The sequence below is a fragment of the Morone saxatilis genome, unplaced genomic scaffold, assembly GCF_004916995.1.
Source record: "Morone saxatilis isolate NCDOM2014 unplaced genomic scaffold, NCSU_SB_2.0 Contig21, whole genome shotgun sequence".
In the NCBI taxonomy this organism is placed as follows: Eukaryota; Metazoa; Chordata; class Actinopteri; family Moronidae; genus Morone; species Morone saxatilis.
Genome location: NW_023339774.1, coordinates 21,982,481 through 21,996,311, shown reverse-complemented (window position 1 = coordinate 21,996,311; position 13,831 = coordinate 21,982,481). Strand labels below are relative to the sequence as shown.

Sequence of the window (13,831 nt, the reverse complement as noted above, 5' to 3'; positions counted from 1 at the left end):
TAAAAGTAAAAAGTTGACAGAAAAATAAAGTCAAAACACCTAAAAGAACTGCAGTACAGTGACGAAGTATTTGTACTTTATTACTTCCGACGTCCGGGATTAAACCTGCGTGTTTACTGGGACATTTATTATTTATTTATTTATTAAATGTGTGTTCTGGCAGCAATACGACCACTGGAGGCCGAACCAGCCGGACAGCTTCTTCCAGTCCGGAGAGGACTGTGTGGTGATGATCTGGCACGAGGGGGGCCAGTGGAATGACGTGCCCTGCAACTATCACCTGACATTCACCTGCAAAAAGGGAACAGGTATGCGCGCACACACACACACGCACACTCTCTGTAACACATCTGGTAGAGCTGTGAATGCCCGTTTCTGCCAATAAATAAAAATATAAGAAGAAAATAAATAAATGTTCACATTGGGTCAAAGTTCAGATAAAAATTATGAGATAAAAAGTCAAAATGATCTAATATTTTAAAGTTTTTATCATTATTTTGACATAACATACAAATTCTTTAATCAATGGTAAGTTTCCATTTTATTTTTTGTCCTTTTACTGGCAGAAATGTGTTTCCTGTTTTAAAATGAGCTAAACAATACAAACACACTAAAATCTGAATCTGAATTATTCCGTTTTTACGGCGACTTTGACGCATTTAAAGCAATAATTTATGAATTATTTATGATTTATATTTTATTTGAGTTTTCAGAACAAGATACAATTATAACTGTATACAGGTGTAGTCATATAAAACAGTAAATAGATAAAAGTATGTATCGCTGTGTAAGACAAGAAGTGTCAATAATAATCAAAATAACTCAATAATTGTTTTCTTAATTATAATAATAAATCATTTCTGTTTCCTACCATCAGTCTCATGTGGGCAGCCCCCTGTGGTGAAGGATGCTCGTGTGTTCGGGGCCATGAAGCCTCGCTACGAAATGAACTCGCTGCTCCGGTATCACTGTAAACCGGGCTTCATCCAGAGATACGCCCCCACCATACGCTGCCGGGCCAACGGCCAATGGGACGCTCCCAAAGTCACCTGCACAACCCGTGAGTACTCGTGACGGAGGAGCTTTGAGCGTCTCGAAAATGTTTCGCATTTTTTAACATTTTTCCATCCGTCTCCTTAGCCGCAACCTACCACAGGTCCGTATCTCTCCGGCACCGCAACAATCAGAACAACGAGCAACAGAACCGACACTACAACAACCATGTCCATCACAGCTCGAGTCATCAGAAACAGAACCAGGAGGAGCAGCAGCAGCAGAGCTACAGCCTCCTCCAGAACCTGTGGAAGTCCTTCCAGAGGGAGAAGAGGCATCAGCAGGTCCAAACACACAACGAGGACCAGATGAGACACTGATTGGGTTTAGTGGTTTTTGTAAATCAGCTTAGCGGTGGCGGCCAAACACAAGCAGGGCCGGCTCTGTCGGTCCAGAGGCATCGATAGACAGAGACACACTGAGCTGTCTGTCAATGGCTCTCAACAGGAAGAGGGAACCCAGCACATTGTCCAAAAACACTCCAGGATCTGAACCGTAACACTAGTGAGAGTTTAGTTTCGTTTTATAAAGTTAGTTCACGAGTCTGAGGAAGACTGGTGCCGTAATGGCTTCACTGTGTGGGACTGAACACACTAAACCCTGACCTGATAGAGGACCCGAACCCGGTCTCTGTCATCGTGTTTTAAAGGTACCCTGTGGAGTTTTTTTTTTGTGAACAAAAGTTATGTTTGCATTAATTGTTTCTAACCAAATCACATTTTTGTAGGGCAACCAGAAAAAAACAGTAATTTTACCTCAGAGAACACAGGAGTTTCAGGGCCGCCGCTGCTTCAGATGCTAATATTAGTTTGGATTTGAATTAATGCGTTAAAACACCAAAGTCGAACAGGAACAAACAAACCGATGGAGGCAGCTATAAACCGACACTTCCTGTGTCCTGTGAGGTAAAATTATTGTTTTTATCAAAGGTGTCTGGTGGCTTTGAAGACATTTAACGACGTCAGAAAGGTCAAGAATGACGTCCAACATATGTTGTGATTTTTGTACCTTTCTCTCTAATATCGTTTCTGCTCTTCTCTTCCTGCCTTCCACCTCAATTTCACGCGTCATCAAAATCACGTGACGAGGTATCCGTACTCGTAATGGGCGGTGCTTAAACCGGTGTGGGCGGTGCTTACTGGAGGTTAATTTAAGCCTGATATCGATACGGGTTGATCAGAAGTTGCAGAACAGCCTTAGAATTGAGCTTCAGATCAACGTCATTGATCACAAGAGTAAGTGTACGTTATCTGTACCGGATACTCAAACCTCCCAGTGGTCACTAACTCCACACGGTGCCTTTATTTTTTGGAAAAATCTGGCACATACAAGATGAGCGTTGCAGCGTCAGTCTCACAGAAACACATTACTCACTGAAGTTTATGTTTTATCCAGTAGTTTAGAGGATTTAGATAATGTCATTGATAGTCTATAAAGAGCATGAGATCATCACTTTAAATTATTATCATCAGTTTGTCCAGTCTCAGTTCGTGCTGTTTGTTACAACCCATTTTTACTGGTTGATTCCCCGATGTTGTCTGTTTGTCAAATGTGAACCCACAAATGTTGAGTACACCAAAGTTTCATGTTGTTCAGTTTGGGTCCCCAGCATTTGGAAACATGCATATGTTGAGTAATTAGCATTAGAGTAATCACCTAATCATGGGCTTGGCTGATTAAGACAATATTTAAGTGGTTTTGGAGGTTATTGAAGACGCTGAATCCTCGGCCATATCGGTGATTATGCCGATTAATGCTAATTATGCAAATCTGCTTGACATATAAAGTATCATCTTTCACTTTCTATAAGCTGGGGACTCATACTGTACATTTCTAACAATAAACTTTGGGTAACTCGACATTTCCGGGTTTGCATTGCTGGCAGGTCGACTAATGTAGATTTTTGTACAAAATATTTCAGCTTTGAAAAGGGTTTTTTAAAGGGGAGATTTAAAGAGCGGCACACACGGAGCTGAAGAGGAGATTATTATGAATGTGTGGTGTGTGTATGTGCTGTGGCTATTAATCATAGGATTTATAATATAGATACTATATGAAGCCATATGAATTTAACTTATTGTATACTTTAAAACTATGAATGGACTGTGATATTAAATAAAGGTCATTGGAACTGAAGCAATTCTGTTAATGATGACTTCTTGCTGTTTACAGATTCTGTAATGAAAAACATCTTATCAAGTAGTAAATGCTCATATATGTTAGCTGCACATTGCTTTAGTTGGGGACTGCCCATTGTTCCCACGCCCCTCGAGTCCAAAACCCCAATAGTCCGAACAATTGGACCCCATTGGACCAAAACCCCAATAGTCTGACAGCCTGTTCCAAAAACAAAAGCCAACTGGAGTTTCTTGCTCTTTATGGTAACAATAAGGTTTAGGTACCAAAGCTACTTGATTAAATGTAGGAAAAGATCAATATTGCAATCGTAACAATTAACGCAAATTCAACCAATGTCTGTGAATTTCCGCAGTTTTGTCCAATCTTTGTTTTCACCAATCACAACAGTCCCAAAACATTACGTCACCAAAATACTGCAGATTGTTACCGGAACAAGTTGCCTCCAATCTTTCAGGATTTTTTGAGAATTTTCACACAATTTAAATGCAAAAAATGCCTAAAAACACTGCAATTTTTTAAAAAGTTGCCTTGAAATCAGGCATTTTTGGCTGCAACGATCCCAAAAAAACATTAAATCCTGGAGGGACTGAATGGGCGTTTGTTTACGGGATAACGGGCAGATAAACATTCCGATACGGATCTGATTAACAAGCGTACACTACTAAACCTCTATGATTCCTATCATTGTTGTTTGAACTTCTTAAGAAGAGTGGGGTGAGTCATGACTTTGCCATCTTGGGAAAGAAAATGGAGCACTGCGGGGAAGTATCAGGGTCTCGTTTCGGGGCAAAGTAATTATGTGGTATCAGATTGGTGCACAGACACGAGTACTCACCGATTCCTGTCCTGGTATCAGAACAATTCTACTCTCCGTCCAATGGGACCTTTTTTGGACTATCTGGGTGTCGGCGTATCGGGCCGTCTAAGCGAACCTTAGCGTGGCACCCGTTTGTTGAGCAATGTTATCTTTTCAAGCTGTTGATTTTCTTATCGTGCTGTGACTCAAAATCAACCTGACGAATTCACCACCAAAAGGCTCCTGATTGTTTTAAGTTATCAAAGTGTTTTCAGCTGGAGGGACTGTGAGATGTTGCTTTTTCTTCAGATCTGGAATCTGTGTTTTTAATCCAACCAATAAGGGAATGTGAAATAATGTGCATCGAGACAACTTCTACATCCTCCACAAGATTTTTTTATGTGATCTTTTTGCATTCGACCTTCATGTTCTTCATACATTTTCCTTTTTATATATTGTTCTTCAATGTATATGCATTTTTTTTTAAGTATTTTTCTACTCCACTTGGTTAATGAGGTTCACTGTATCTGTGGCACAAGAGCTTATTTTTTATGTAATCATTGTTTCTCCATTTGAGTTGCTGTAAAAATCCTCCTGGTTTCAATGTCATTGTCATTGCTGTGTGTGCAATAATAGGAGCTATTATAACACAACCTGTGTTTGTGTGGTTTTATTCTTTATCCCATGAAAAAACCAACAATGTGTCAGTCCTTCCATTAGTACTTTCTGACTTCCTTTGTGTCCTTAAAGCTGCACTAATCAATATTTTTCGATTAACAATGGATCAAATGTCTCTAAAGTAGAGGTCCAGGATACTTTATGCATATTATTATTATTAAATCACGATATCTTTACCCGAGAAGTGTTACTTACGTACCAGCTCTACACATGGTTACTTTAATAATAATAATATTATGTATAAACAAGAAGTAACCTTCCAACTTTGATTCTGCACTTTGGCTTCAGTCTTAAGCTGCTGCTATAACTTCTGCAAACCACCAGATGTCACTGTGCTGCTGAGTTTAAGGCCCTGAAACCTTTTTAGCAAAGAAGAAGAGAGTTCAAAAAGGATTCATCCGCCCTTCTAGTTAGTTGCTGGTGAACATCATGGAGCATTTAGCAGCTGAAGAGCCAGATATTTCCCTCAGGAGTTGGTGGAGACCAAACACTGAGCTTAAACAGAGCTTAAATAGAGTGAATACTGGACTTATATTCATCAAATGGATGGTTTGAGCTAAGAAATATACAGATTCTTTGCTGCATAAAATGGATTTCAAATCCTGGAAATAATCTATGTTGTCCTGGAAAATGTTAATTGTATTTTAGTCTGTACTGTGGCCAATTCAGGAAGTGGATTTTTACGAGTAAAGTAAAACCTTTACTATACGGCACTATATAGGAATTTATCTTGAATGAAGTTTCAGCCTGTAAATTGCACATAAAACTGTAATATCTCATGGCAGAAACCTGTAAAATCTACAGTACTAATATCCTTTTACCGTACTAGTAGAGAAGTTCTACCGTATTTATTACAGTAAATAAATAAGTTATTTACTGTAAACTGTGAGCTTTCACTTAGATTTTGCAATATCGTAGTAAAATGTATATATCAGCATATCTGTAGTCACACCTGTGTTATCCCACCGAACCGCATTCAAACAAAAAGCCTCATGGAAAATCAGCGTGAGAACATGAATCAACAACCCACGTCGTCACCAACGTGCTGTCACTCAGTCCCGAGCTTTGGCAACACAAACTGTATTTCAGTCACAGAATCAACTGAAAGCAACACCATGAATGGCCTCGCTGTTCCTGTGTGCGAGCAGCCGCCCTCCCTTCGGACGCACATTACTGCATCACCCAGGAACTACACCTGGCAGCTCCAGCCAATATGAACTCTGCTGACTTTTATTTTGGAACTGCAGTGCAATTGCTCGAAAGTTGTGGTGATGTATTTCGGATAATGGGCGAACTCAATGAGCCCTGTGTAAAGAGACGGAGGCAGAGTCGTGGTTTATGTACTGTTTTATTGTCCTTTTGTCTTTGGGTCCCTAAGGTTTCCTTGCGGTTATTAACAAGGCTCCTGGTGGTCAGATTATACACAAAATAAAAGGCAACAGATTCTGGGATCCTTCAAGTCTCTTGAGGAATAGTTTGACAGTTTGGGAAATACACGTCAGATCTTTACTTCTCATGTCTGTGCGCTACAAATTGAAGCTTGAGTTAGCAGAAGATTAGCTTTGGTTAGCATAAATACTGGAAGCAGGAGGACGCAGTTTAGAGAATCTGCCCATCAGCTCCTCCCAAGGCTTACTGATTAACATATTTCTCATTTAAAGCTGTTATATTTAACATTTCCACATTAAAATTTATTTCGATGGCGTCATATCCCCTTTGTGCCTGCGTCAGTGTTGTGGTTGTCTGCCAGAAGCTGTCATACATTGACTGTTTATCCAGTCTGAAGCCACATTTTTACCACATCCGACTGTTTAGATTCTTTGGTGCTTTTTAACTCTAGATTGAACCGAATGAAGGATTTTAGTCATTCGGACGTCTGGTCTTAGTTATCAGAGAAACAAGCTGGAGTACGTTAGCAGGCACTCGGCTCGCAGCCTCCGGGGGCGGTCTTTGTCTTTGTCCAACAGCGTCGGGAAAGCAGTGAACTGAAGACAACAACTCCCATGATCCCACGCTGCTTCACCACGTCATCAAACTTCATCTTTTGATGGGAGAGAACCACTAGTGGCAGAACGAAACCAGAGATTCTTAGTGAGCTTTAGAGTTTTTGTGGATTCTTTAATGGTTTCCCCGTTTCCAGTATTTGTGCTAAACTAGGCTAACCAGCTGGTTAACTTTAATGAGAGTGGTTTTAGTCAGCACCTCAAAATCTTACTAAATGACATCTTGTTTATATAACTCGTACACACAGGACAGAACAGAAATGTAAACGCAACAAGTATTGAGTTACGAGCTGTGAAGTCTTTCCGTGAGCTTGAACTCCCAAAAAATATCAAACTATTCCTTTTACAAGCTGACTCTTAACATTGGTTTGCAAATTGTTTACAATAAGTGAAAATAACACAAATTAAAAGGAACAAATCTCTTTAGTTTTGCAACACTGCACATAACTCTTCAGTAAGTGTTTACTTCACAGCTGCTGTTCTGTAAAATCACCATTTAGTTCCCACAAGGCAACAGAGAGCTATTTTTATGAGTTTGTCCTTCAGTGATAAGCGTAGCAGGACTCAGTGGCTTGTCAAAGGTGGAGCCAAGTAAAGCTAAACCCTGTACCAGGCCCAAGTGGATGACCTAAACCAGTGTCCGGGCCAGCTGGGACCGTGTACGGTGAGCTTACACTTGATCAATGTGCACCGTTTACTCTCTGATACCCTTACATGGAAGAAGCCCTTTAGTGCCTCCATGCAGGAATTATTGGTATTTTGAATGTATTGTATTTCTGTCTCATTCAGCAGACTGGTGCAGGTTGGCTGTCGGCCCGCTGGGTCTAATCGGAGCCTCAGAGACAGGTCGGCCGCTGCAGAGCTGAGATAGCAATCAGGGAGCCGGTCGCTGCCAGGAAAACCGCGCTCACTCCGGGTCCTGGCTTAGTCCCATTTGTGACCTCAACCGTTCGTACGTTACTGTGTCACAACTCAGTTTTCCCTCCCTGTGCAAACCTCTGGGGGAAAACCAACACAATTTTTGGGATTGCACAGATGTCTACTTTAAATTTGGCAGCTGGTTTTGGTTTAGTTTAACACCAAAATTCCACCGGGCACGGCTTTATGACGTCACGTCTGCGGCGCAGTTTGGCTCCATCGTCTGCTCATCTTCAAATCCCACCCACTGTTTCCGAAGTGTCTTCAGAGCGTTTTGATAAACTTCTCGTCGTCCGTGGTGTCAAATCTCAGATTTTCGTGAGAATCACAAAAATACAGTTTAAATTTTGACCTTTTTCCCCAAAGGTTTGCATAGGGAACTCTATTAAACAGATTCGTGGAGTTAGAGGCGAGGCAGCTTGACTCGTGAGATTAAAAAATCACAAGAAAATCGCGTCAGAATCCATCTTTCCAGGCTTGGTGCTGTTGTACGGGACCAATCAGCGTCCTTTGAGGCAGATACGGGAGGCGTGACGCAGCAAGAACAATGGCAGCATCAGTTACATCAGAACTGATAGTTAAAGTATTTTATCGAAAGAAGATGTTTTCGCTCTTCTCCCGAATTACTTCGGTAAGAGTTTGATTACTTTTTCTGGTTTGTTGATCTGATCAGTTGAAGTTCAACTATTAACTGTTGCCGCGGTCACAAATGGGGCTAATCTTGGCTCTGCTCATTCACTCTAAGAAACTACAGTATTTGTATCAAAAATAGCAGTTTATCAAGGCGTTAGCTAGATAGTGAGCGTATGGCTACACTGAGAGTTGCTTGTAGAAGCTAAGTCATGCTCAAGCCAAACAGAGAGATACTTGTACTCTGCAGCACTGTTTTTATTCAGGCCAGGCATTTTCTACTGCTGCTGTTTGCTCCTCGTTTCTACAGGTTCAGTGCAAAAATCCTTTTTTTTTTTTTAAATTAAATTTACTGTTGTGGAGTTTTGTTTTTGTTTTGTTTTTTCCACTGTTATGTTATGTTTTATGTAAACCAAAGAGACTTGGATAGGTTTGGCCAAAAAGACAAAAAATAATAATGTAAGTATTTCTACAGTATATCAAAAAATAAACAGAATTACATTTCTAGATTAACAATCTACGTACTTAGAAAACATAAACACTAACAGTTGGATCTTTTGGATCATTTCGGTGATGAGACTGATGTTTGGTCCAACACATTTGTATAAAAACATAAAATACTGGACAGTATGATGAAGTACAAAGTACCAGTCGTAGCACCTTGTTGGGTATGGACAGCAGAGATCGCTTAAGTTGTGCTAGGCTCGTAATTCCTTCCCCTTCAGCACCGGATTTCTTTGTTTTGGTGTGTTTTCAGCTGTGTTTCATGGCGCTGCTGTTGTTCCAGGTCTTGAACGAAACGAGATTAAGTGCCCGAAGTATCCGTCCAACCATGAGTCAGTTTGCTTTGACACAGTTCAGACGATGACGAGTCTGGTCCGTCGTTGGATGGCTGTGTTATCCTCCAACCCTCACCTCCCCTCCCACAACAACCCACCCACCCCCCTTTCAAAGGCATTGATTAAATAATATGAACCTTAAATATGTGTAAACTATCCCTCGTAGGTCCCCGATTACAAAGCAACAACATGACATTAACGTCTTCCATGAAATAAAGCGTCACAGTTTTGAATGTGTTTCCGAATTCCCTCCTCTGTCTCTCGTTCACTCCACTAGCGTGTTCACTAGCGTGTGAATGTGTGTGTGCATGCTGATGTGTGTTTGCGGGGTCGTCTGAGTGTGCGTTAGCGGCTCAGTTGTGGCCCTTGAAGCAGTAGACTCCGTACAGCTTATGCTTCTTGTCGGGGAAGCCGCTGAACCTCACGGCGGCCTCCGTGGGACTGCAGCGCCGGCGGGGGCGGGAGATAGGATAACGGACGCTGCCATCAGCCAACCAACCGGCGTCGCAGCGGTCGTAGCCCAGCAGCTTCCAGGCGGCATACATCTGCCCGACCTTGGCGATTTGAGCGCCGTCTTTTTGACACGCCCTGACCGCCTCGTCGTAAGTTAGCTTAGAGGGGTGGATCAGGTAGTAGAACCGACCTGGGGAGATAAAAAGACAAAGGGATATAAAATTGAAACAGGTTTTTAATGACACACACACTCTCTCACACACACACACTCACACAAACACACACACACACACACACCTTTGTAGTGGGAAGTGAAGCAGAACACATCGTACTGGTTCTTCTCTTTGTCTCTCAGGCCGTAGTTGCGAACCCCCGGCACCGTGTTTTTGCCTCCGCAGGGTTCTCTGGGGGTGGTGATGGGATACTGAACCGTGCCGTCGCTCAACCACCCGGCGTTGCACCAGTCCATGTTTCCTCGCCACGCTTCGTACAGCTGGTCGAAGGACGCCACGATGGCATCCTGGTCCCGGCACGCCCGCTCGGCGTCGTAGAAATTGAGGTTGTAGCGACCCAGACGGGGGTAGTAGGGGAAGACGACACCTACGTGGAAACAGATGTGATAGACAACCTGTTAGGAGACACTCGGATCCGTCCTCTGGTGTTTTATCCTGATATTTAACCGAAAGACTGAGAGCCAGTCTCGCTGTGTAAGCACAGCTGTTCCTCTGTCAGTCCGGTGCCAGCACCTTCTGGCTTCAGGCAGTAATGGCTGCCTACTCTTAAACATAATGAAGCTGCTCTGACACTGATGTACACTATGCTTACACTTGCTCCTGACTTTCCCCCAAGCAGTCGCCGCTCATGCTGCTAAATTTAGGCCGACTGCAGTACAGTGACGTTTAATGGGCACTTTGTTTTTAGACAAAAACCTAATTCCTGTTCAGCCGATTTTTACCTTCTAGGTCAAGGGACACCACCACTGTTCCGTCCTCCAGCCCGTCAATAACTTCACATTTATATCTCCCATAATCCTCCAGGGTGATTTCTGTGATGACCAGGGAGGCGTCCATGGGAGAGGAGCCTTGCAGGTGGACGCGTCCGTGGAAACTGCCGTAACTTCTTTTGTGGTAATCCATGGCCACGAAAACATCCACCTGGAGAAAGAGGAAGGAGGATCAGTCTGTTAACGCTTCACATTGCTGCTCACTTTATAATCCGGATATTGTACCTACAGAAGAGAGTTTAAAGCAAAAGTTTGGCAATTTGGGACATAAGTTTGTTGGCTTTCTGGTTGAGAGTTGAGTAAATTGATACCACCTTAAATATGAGGCTACAGCCAGTTAGCTTAGCATAAAAAGGTTAAACAGGTTAAAATGTATGATTTAATAATTGGATATTCAGAAATGGATAACAACCTCTTTCAGGTAGTCTGAGGTCAACTTGGTCCATTTGATCCTCATCTTCCGATTCGGTGCCATCGATTGGTCCCTTTGGATCCTGCATGGTAAAGTAGCGTTTCCGCCTCGTCTCGACACAACCTTCAATTGTTCTGCCGCCACCGACAGTCGGGGGCCGTTCTCTGCAACACAAAACATATATAGTTATTCATATTGATGTACTTTGACTTTAAAGAGTTAAAACATTTTGGGAAATCGATCTCCAATAATCTTATGTCTATGTTAAATACAGAGCTGGAGTCAGGACGTTAGCCTAGCTTAGCATAAAACTGAACATATAAAGAAACATTAATTATATTACAACAATACTAATAAAAGATAGATGAGATAAATCGATACCTGAATCCTCCAGTGGAACTATTAAATAATGTCCTATCACCTGTCAACCTGCCAAGTGATGTGTGTTTAAGTGTTACAGAACGTACACACTGTTGGTTCATCGGCTGCTGTGACCTTCAGTCACTAACCGGGTTTTCAGACTCTCCTCAGACCGGCTTCACCGCGTCTGCTGCGTAAGCACCAGCTGACGGCACATTGATCCCATGTTCTGTAACGTGATGCAACTGTGTGTTTCTGCCATCACTTACAGAGTTTATGTAGTCATTAAAGCACTGACACACAGCTATAGATATGAGTTAGTTATTCAGCAAAACATTCATCAAATTCTATTGTTACAGTCAACTTACTGAAGCTGTCTGCTGGAAATGTGCAGAACAGGTCGATATGAAGTAGTAAGTTAAAGTTAAATAGTTAATCTTAGGTTAGTAGTTGCATTTTGGCTTGCTTATTTATTATTATTATCAGTCCCTTCAGGATTTCACAGGCCTGGATCTTTGCAGCCTAAAATATCAGATTTCACGGCAGCTTTTCTAAAAAATTGCGACATTTTGAGGCGTTTTTTGCAATGAAATTACTGGAGAACATAAAAATTCAGGAATAGTTCCTGAAGATGTCTGCTGGAAATGACCAGAGTAGGTTGATATAAGTTAGTTAGTGATGTGTTAGTTGGTTAGTCATTCGGTAGTTTTTACTTACTTACTTGGTTTTTATGTAGTTATTGGTTATTAGATACTTTGCTGTTGCAAACTGGAAGGACTGACTTAGTTTGTAAATGTTTTATTTGATACTAGTTAGTAAGTCATTTGTTAGTACAACAGTGAATTCATCAAATTCATTGCTTCACATCGCTAAATTACTGAAGCTGTCTGCTGGAATAATAGCTCCCCTTTAAAGCCTTAAAATAATTAATTTATGAATAATTTACCAGTGATTCTCTGTACGCTGTATCTCCTCAGCTATGAAATCTTGACGCGTTCAAACAAAGTTTTCATCCCCTGCGAGAGCGGAGGAGATAACTCTAATCTCGCTGAGCTAACAATCCCCACATAGCAGCGTTATCTCTGAGCCGCAGCGGCACAACCGACTGATAAAGTGAGGAAACAGACGACGCTGCAGAGTGAGTGTCGTGAACGAAACTCAGAGAAGGACGGCGGAGAGAGACGGTCTCTCTCCGGATGTGACACAAACACACACATATGAATGAATCCTCACCGATGACATAGATGGTCCTCGAGTGCTCCAGTTCTGGGTACAGAGTGTCCAAGTCGTTGTCTGCTACACTCAGTGAGATCAAAGCACAGATCAGCACAGGAATCATCTTCACTCACCAAACTGGGGGTCTGATCACTGCAGAGACACACAGGGGGGGGGGGGGGGGGGTAGTTTAGAGCAGAGGTTCATAACCTGGGGTCGGGGAGGCCTTCTTGATTTTAAAGCTGCAGTAGGTAAATAATTTGTTGTTATATTTGCTGAAACTTTCACTGAACCTGTCAGTAGAACATGAGACTGATGTTCTGTAAAACAACCAGAATGATGGTTGATTGTTGTTGATGTCATTAGGAGCACCAGAACAACCAGAGGAACCTGATATTTTCACACATTATCTGTCTCATGAACTACTGTCAGGATTCAGTGAACGTTTCAGCAAATATGACAAACAAATATGACAAAATTGTTTTATAAAAGTTACCTAGTGCAGCTTTAATGGGTGTAAAATACACACAGTATGTGTCAGCATGTCATTTCTGTGACTAAACTAAATGAAATTATTTTATTTTTAAGTGTAGATTATAATTTAAGATTTGATGAAGTTACATTCACAGATATTCACTCTCTTATAAACAGCATCGTCCTGCATTAGGAAACAACCAGAAAGCTAATAGAACAATTGTCAAGTGACGGGGAGACAAAAACTACATTTTATATCCGAAAATAATCTTATTAATAAAAAATAATAATACATACATAATAAAGACAGATAATTATATAAAAACGTTCCTAAAAATACCTACAAACTAATCTCTGATCAATATTAATCCAAACTTCCTGCAGTTATTGTGTTCACTTGGGTTCATTGTACAGTTTATCAGTTTAACAGTCACTCTGTTGTTGTTATTGTTTAATATAATATAAAATACCCATAAACACCTAATCAATGATAGAAAAAGGACTCCATTAAGGATAAAGGTTGGGAACCAGCCTTATAGAGAATGTTTTCCTGTAGCTAAATTGTGCAACAGAGAGAGTGAAAGTTATTAATATCCAGAAATGTTCTGCATGCAGCTCAGTTCACAGTGTGATTCGGTGTTTCTATCTGCAGTGCTGTTTCACCCCCCGAAGGCTTCCGTAATTACAACGGGAGCGCAGAGCGGTCCGCATCCCCCGTTACCGAGCACATCTGCAGACAGAACCTCAAATCAAAGTTGTTCAACGACATTAAAAAAGCATCACTTCGTCCTTGATGCACAAACCAGGACGCCCCCCCCCCTCCCATGAGAGCCCCCACCTGCCCACCCCGCAGAGGTT

General features: G+C 41.7%; 2 protein-coding genes across 2 annotated transcripts in view; one reads left to right on the top strand and one right to left on the bottom strand.

The window, feature by feature from the left end:
• LOC118333081 (versican core protein-like) overlaps positions 1-4,641 on the top strand; it is a 30,751-nt gene extending 26,110 nt beyond the window's left edge. Inside the window, 3 exon segments of the mRNA XM_035668591.1 lie at positions 164-308; positions 878-1,060; positions 1,141-4,641. Coding sequence (XP_035524484.1) covers positions 164-308; positions 878-1,060; positions 1,141-1,373 — 561 coding nt within the window. The 3' untranslated portion in view covers positions 1,374-4,641.
• A 3,816-nt stretch (positions 4,642-8,457) lies between these two features.
• On the bottom strand, positions 8,458-12,623 carry LOC118332960 (hyaluronan and proteoglycan link protein 1-like). Its single transcript, XM_035668422.1, has 5 exons — positions 12,518-12,623; positions 10,925-11,088; positions 10,465-10,663; positions 9,807-10,109; positions 8,458-9,699 (listed from the first exon to the last, which is right to left on the bottom strand). The coding sequence occupies exons 1-5, from the start codon at positions 12,621-12,623 to the stop codon at positions 9,410-9,412; spliced, it is 1,062 nt and encodes a 353-aa protein (XP_035524315.1). The 3' UTR covers positions 8,458-9,409.
• Positions 12,624-13,831: the final 1,208 nt, after the last annotated feature.

Excerpts from the sequence above, each read along its gene's own strand:
- LOC118332960 (XM_035668422.1), bottom strand. The coding sequence starts at position 12,623 with ATGATTCCTGTGCTGATCTGTGCTTTGATCTCACTGAGTGTAGCAGAC. Across the intron at positions 10,664-10,924 it reads CCTCAGACTACCTGAAAGAG|GTGGATGTTTTCGTGGCCAT; the intron begins GTTGTTATCCAT and ends CTCTTTCTCCAG. Across the intron at positions 10,110-10,464 it reads GGTGTCCCTTGACCTAGAAG|GTGTCGTCTTCCCCTACTAC; the intron begins GTAAAAATCGGC and ends GTTTCCACGTAG.